The sequence below is a fragment of the Habropoda laboriosa genome, unplaced genomic scaffold (assembly GCF_001263275.1).
Source record: "Habropoda laboriosa isolate 0110345459 unplaced genomic scaffold, ASM126327v1 scaffold440, whole genome shotgun sequence".
Taxonomy (NCBI): domain Eukaryota; kingdom Metazoa; phylum Arthropoda; class Insecta; order Hymenoptera; family Apidae; genus Habropoda; species Habropoda laboriosa.
Window position 1 is genome coordinate 499,607 of NW_017100710.1, and position 4,992 is coordinate 504,598.

General features: G+C 27.2%; 2 protein-coding genes across 2 annotated transcripts in view; one reads left to right on the forward strand and one right to left on the reverse strand.

Annotated features, from left to right (window-relative positions):
• LOC108576970 (probable ATP-dependent DNA helicase DDX11) overlaps window positions 1-1,682 on the forward strand; it is a 4,928-nt gene extending 3,246 nt beyond the window's left edge. Inside the window, 4 exon segments of the mRNA XM_017940047.1 lie at window positions 4-554; window positions 635-1,041; window positions 1,121-1,336; window positions 1,431-1,682. Of these exon segments, the coding sequence (XP_017795536.1) occupies window positions 4-554; window positions 635-1,041; window positions 1,121-1,336; window positions 1,431-1,682 (1,426 nt within the window).
• A 153-nt stretch (window positions 1,683-1,835) lies between these two features.
• LOC108577023 (aldose 1-epimerase-like) lies at window positions 1,836-4,836 on the reverse strand. Its single transcript, XM_017940104.1, has 10 exons — window positions 4,751-4,836; window positions 3,638-3,750; window positions 3,369-3,548; window positions 3,149-3,297; window positions 2,851-3,078; window positions 2,630-2,794; window positions 2,469-2,569; window positions 2,289-2,394; window positions 2,012-2,218; window positions 1,836-1,928 (listed from the first exon to the last, which is right to left on the reverse strand). The coding sequence occupies exons 1-10, from the start codon at window positions 4,834-4,836 to the stop codon at window positions 1,836-1,838; spliced, it is 1,428 nt and encodes a 475-aa protein (XP_017795593.1).
• Between the last annotated feature and the right edge of the window lie 156 nt (window positions 4,837-4,992).

Below are 4,992 nucleotides of genomic sequence, written 5' to 3' on the forward strand. Positions count from 1 at the left end.
TAGATTTCAAAATTTGTTCTCTCCCAAAAATGTTTTGAGCTTAAGTCAGTTAAGTTTCTGTTTAAAGAAACTTCTAACAGTTTTTGGAGCTACTATAAAATCAAATTCAGATGATGGTATAAATACAGAAACATCTCCAAAATTGTATAAAATAGAGGAATTTGAAATATTGACAGGAATTGACACACTAAATATATTTGAATTGTTGAAGTTTATTAAGAATTCAAGATTAAGTCATAAACTACAAGGATTTATGGAACAAAATGACATTAATTTGAAAATTTATAAACATGATACAAAAACATGTGGTGTAAAACAATTCTTAAATTTTATTAAAACCAAAAGTACAGAATCTAATATATCAGACACAATTACAGATACAATATCAGATGAAGAACGATCAAATAATCCAATAATAACAATTATAAGTTTTTTAGAATGTTTACAAAGTTGTTGTGCTGATGGACGTATATTTGTTATTCCTGGTCCAACTATTGGACAAAGTATTATAAAATTTCTTTTATTAAATCCAGCAGCACACTTTCATGATATTGGTATAGACATAAACATACAAATATTTACATCATTACTCTCCTAATTGTTCTAAATAAATTTGACCTGTAATTATTAATAGTTCAAGATGCTAGAGCTGTGATATTGGCTGGAGGAACAATGGCACCAATGAACGAATTTGCAGAGCAATTGTTTATACCAGCAGGAGCCATTCCTGAAAGAATTGTTACATTTTCATGTGATCATGTAATTTCTGAAGAAAACATAGTGTGCAGTATTACAACTCATGGTCCAACTGGTATTGAATTTGAATTTAATTTTCAAAATCGTCAAAATATAAAACTGGTAAATGTTTTGGAAGCAGTTACATTATAATATAAACAGATCTACATACCAGCTGGTATTGTAGTATTTTTACCCTCATATAATTTCGAAGAATTAGTGTATAAACACTTAGAAAAATCTGGTATTATAACAAAACTTTCTTTAAAGAAGCATGTCTTTCGAGAACCTAAATTAGCTTCTCAGGTATTATCTTTAGTTCTTTATGAATTTTTCATAATACCTTTGTGTAAATCATAAATATTTAATAGATCATACATTATAGGTAAATGAAATTTTGGAACAATATTCTCTTCATGTAAAAAGACCACAGAGTCCACAAAATGGATCATTATTATTTAGTGTGGTTGGAGGTAAATTAAGTGAAGGATTAAATTTTTCTGATGATTTGGGAAGATGTGTTATAGTTGTAGGAATGCCTTATCCTAATGTCAAATCATTAGAATTACAGGAAAAGATTAAATATTTAAAAGAAAATGTTGTAAGTATTTATTTTGTTTCTTTATTATAATAATGCATATTACTTAACAAAATGTAATTTATATATATGTATTTATTTTTTTATTGTTAACTAGAAATCAGATGCTGGTCAAAACTTTTATGAAAATTCATGTATGAAAGCTGTAAACCAATGTATTGGGCGAGCTATTCGACATATTAACGATTATTCGACAGTAGTATTGTTAGATAAACGTTATACCTATAAAACAAAAGCACTTCCACATTGGATTCAACGTACATTAATAATTCATAGTACTTTTGGTAGTATGATTGGTACTATAGGTAAATTTTTTAATAAAAAGAAGGAGTCTCATAAAAAAGGATAAATACAAAAAAATAAATGTATTATATTTATTAGAATTATATTTACCAAAAGAAGTTGCTATCTTCCAAACATTTTTATATGACATATAATACACAATATTAAAACTGATACAATTTACAAGTAAAGTTAATACATTTATATCGTTTTAAACATATTACATGTAATTTGCAAGGTGCACTTCAAACTTATATGTCAGATCATGATAATAAACTTGACCAGGGTATAATATAGAACATGGGAAATGTGACTGAAAACAATTTATTTTATATGTTAGTTTTTATAAATTTCAGTTTAAATGTTTGAAATGCTAATCTTGTATTTTATACTTACATAATGTATTGCACTAGGATAATTTTGTGGTTGAATACTAAAAGCACAGTATTTTTTATAACGTACTCCATGTTTTCCTAAAAGAAATTCTAACTTTTTAGGTATAGTTATTACTTTTTTATAATGTTTTTCAACTTCCATTTCTTCTTCACTATCTTCATTGTCACTTTTGTAATTTTCAACACTTTCTTCACTTTCTCCAATGTCCTACAGTACAATCAAATTGATAATCTGATACAAAACTGTTATTAACTAGATAAATAAAATGTACACTTACCTCTAATAAATCATAAGTAGATAAAAACTCTGGAATAATCGGAGGTAGTAAACGTCCTCCCGTATAAAGCTGTACTCCACGCTGATTTGAGTAAATTTCTAAAGCACTAAATAACAATATATTTAAGACAGTTGCGTTATTTTATAAAAAGTTAACATATTTAGTTCTATTTATATATACCGTCCACTTTTTACATGCCATACTTTAGCAACAAATGAAGTACCAGATTGTCCATCTTTGGTAACACACAAATTATGATCATAGCCTTCTCCAGGTGGAACCTAGCATTAATTGAAGAAAAGTTTTTAATATTTTGCTACCAACACATAATAATTTTATACCTTTTTCATGTATTCTCCTAAAATTCGAGGTATTCGAAAATCCATTACTGTACCACCTACACCACGTATAGCACCTGTTGGAACTGGATCTGTATAATCCGCAAATGTCCAACGATCACAATTTAATAATACTTTATGATTTCTCAATTCAGATTCTCCAGCACCCTATTAGTGTTTACTTTTTTAACAAGATGTATGTTTAGAAAAATATTTTTACTTACATGTCCAGCTAAATTAAACATAGAACCATGTGATAAATTCACTATTGTAGGCTTTGAAGTTGTTGCTCTCATACATATATCAAACTCATTGTCTGGAGTTAATTTGAACCTTATTGTAGTTAACACTGCACCTGGGTAGCCTTCTTCCCCATCTGGACTTAAATAACTCATAACAACTGAGCATCCAGTAATATATGAATCCCAAACTTTACGGCCAAATCCATTTGTCTAATAAGTACATGTAAGTCATATTGCTTATTATTTCTATGGTTATAGATAATGTAATTAATAAATTTACTCCTCCATGTAAATGATGTTTTCCATTAAAATCATTTTTTGTTAATTCATAATCTTTGCCTCTAATAGTGATATGTCCATCTTTAATGCGATTTGCACATCTGCCTAATATACAACCAATAAATGGATTTGTTATAAAATTTGAATATCCTATAACAATTAATTGTACTTTAATAATAATTATTTAATTATATTACTATCATGCAAATATGAAATTATACCAGTCATATTATCAAAGCCCAGAACAATATCAGCAGAATGTCCGTACTTATCTGGACATTTCAGTGATACAATTGTAGCACCCCAAGTAATAAGAACAATTTCCATTCGATTACTATTTATCAAAGTATACGATTTTATTGTTTTTGGTATGGGATCAATAAAAATTTGATCTTTATTATCTAATCATAATTATTAATTATTAGTTTAAACATTCTATACACGTTACATTACCTCTATATCATTAAATAAAGATCATCAATCTGCTTACCAACCCAGATTTCTCCAAATATTCCTTCTGTAATTGTTACATTTTTGCAATTGCATCCATGAAAATCCATATTTAAGGGCATAATTATAATTATTTCAATATGATTTAAATATCTTATTTAATAGACTGATACTAAGACTAGATATTAAAATTGAAATTAAGACAATAATTTTCACTTTTTAAACATAAAGAAAATAAAAGTATGTTATTATACTATTTTTTGTTTAGACAATAGAAAGTCAGTTGTTAGTTTTCAGACATACAAAGGCAGTGTTTACTATGAAAATACAGTAAGAGAAAGAATTTATTTTTATTTTTGCTGTTATTTTAAATGATTTATTAATAATAATAGGGCACCACCTACAATTTGTGATGCTTTTTGGAAAAATACATGAATTTTTAGTGCAAATCAGACACCGCATCGATACATTTCCCATTCAATTTTCATGTATGCTTTATTACATTTAAACCTGTTGAGTAAAAAATCGAAGACAATATTTGTTATTGCATTTCTTTAACGAAACCACTTTTTAAAAATTTTGCATAATAAATCGAATAATTCTCTTTTTTTTCGTACTGTATCATTCTGTTTTTATGATTTCTCATAATTGTTAATGGTTATGCAGTGCCCGTTTGCCTTTATTTGGCAAACTATATAGTCACCACAGAAAATTCTCTGAAATTCCTACATCTTCGTACAATTGTTATTAGAGTTATATTACATAAAAGGTTTCTTTCTCAAGCTTTGGGTTCTGCATTTCATTACTTTTAAGGCGTACACCAAAGCAGTCACTTGTTACTTAAATACACGTGGAACACATTGCACTTAGCTTATCAATAATACTCTTACAACTACAGAGTAATTTAAAATTTAAATAAATTGCCAGTAATTACGGATTTACGGGTTGCAGTACATTCTACGTCCTCTAAGTTCGTATATTACAAAGAAATACTGACAAAAATTAATTTCACACATAAATACCAAATAATCAAAAACTGTGATAACTCCTCAATGTCAGTTACTTTTAAATGTAATTAAGGGTAATAAAGTTGCTTAGTGTATTCTACAACAAATAAACATACAAATAATAGAGGAGATACCACAGTGAATACTTTGTGTACATTAAGAGCACACTTGTTTCATAATTATCCTCTTGGTCATAAGTGTTATTGTACAAGTTACTATTTATAAGCAGCATGCAGTTTTAGTGTAATTTCAATAAGGACATATTTACAATTTAAATTTATATTGAAAAAGCATGTTCAGAATAACAATGTTTGGTCAGATTAAATTGTATGAAGGAAACAATAATTTTAAATTTATTAAAAATAATTATTTTATAAATATGAATTAA

Coding starts and splice junctions, on each gene's coding strand:
- LOC108577023 (XM_017940104.1), bottom strand. CDS start 4,836: ATGCTGCTTATAAATAGTAACTTGTACAATAACACTTATGACCAAGAG. Junction 3,751..4,750: donor GTGCTCTTAATGTACACAAA/GTATTCACTGTG, acceptor CTATTAAATAAG/ATATTTAAATCATATTGAAA. Junction 3,549..3,637: donor ATTTGGAGAAATCTGGGTTG/GTAAGCAGATTG, acceptor AATTATGATTAG/ATAATAAAGATCAAATTTTT.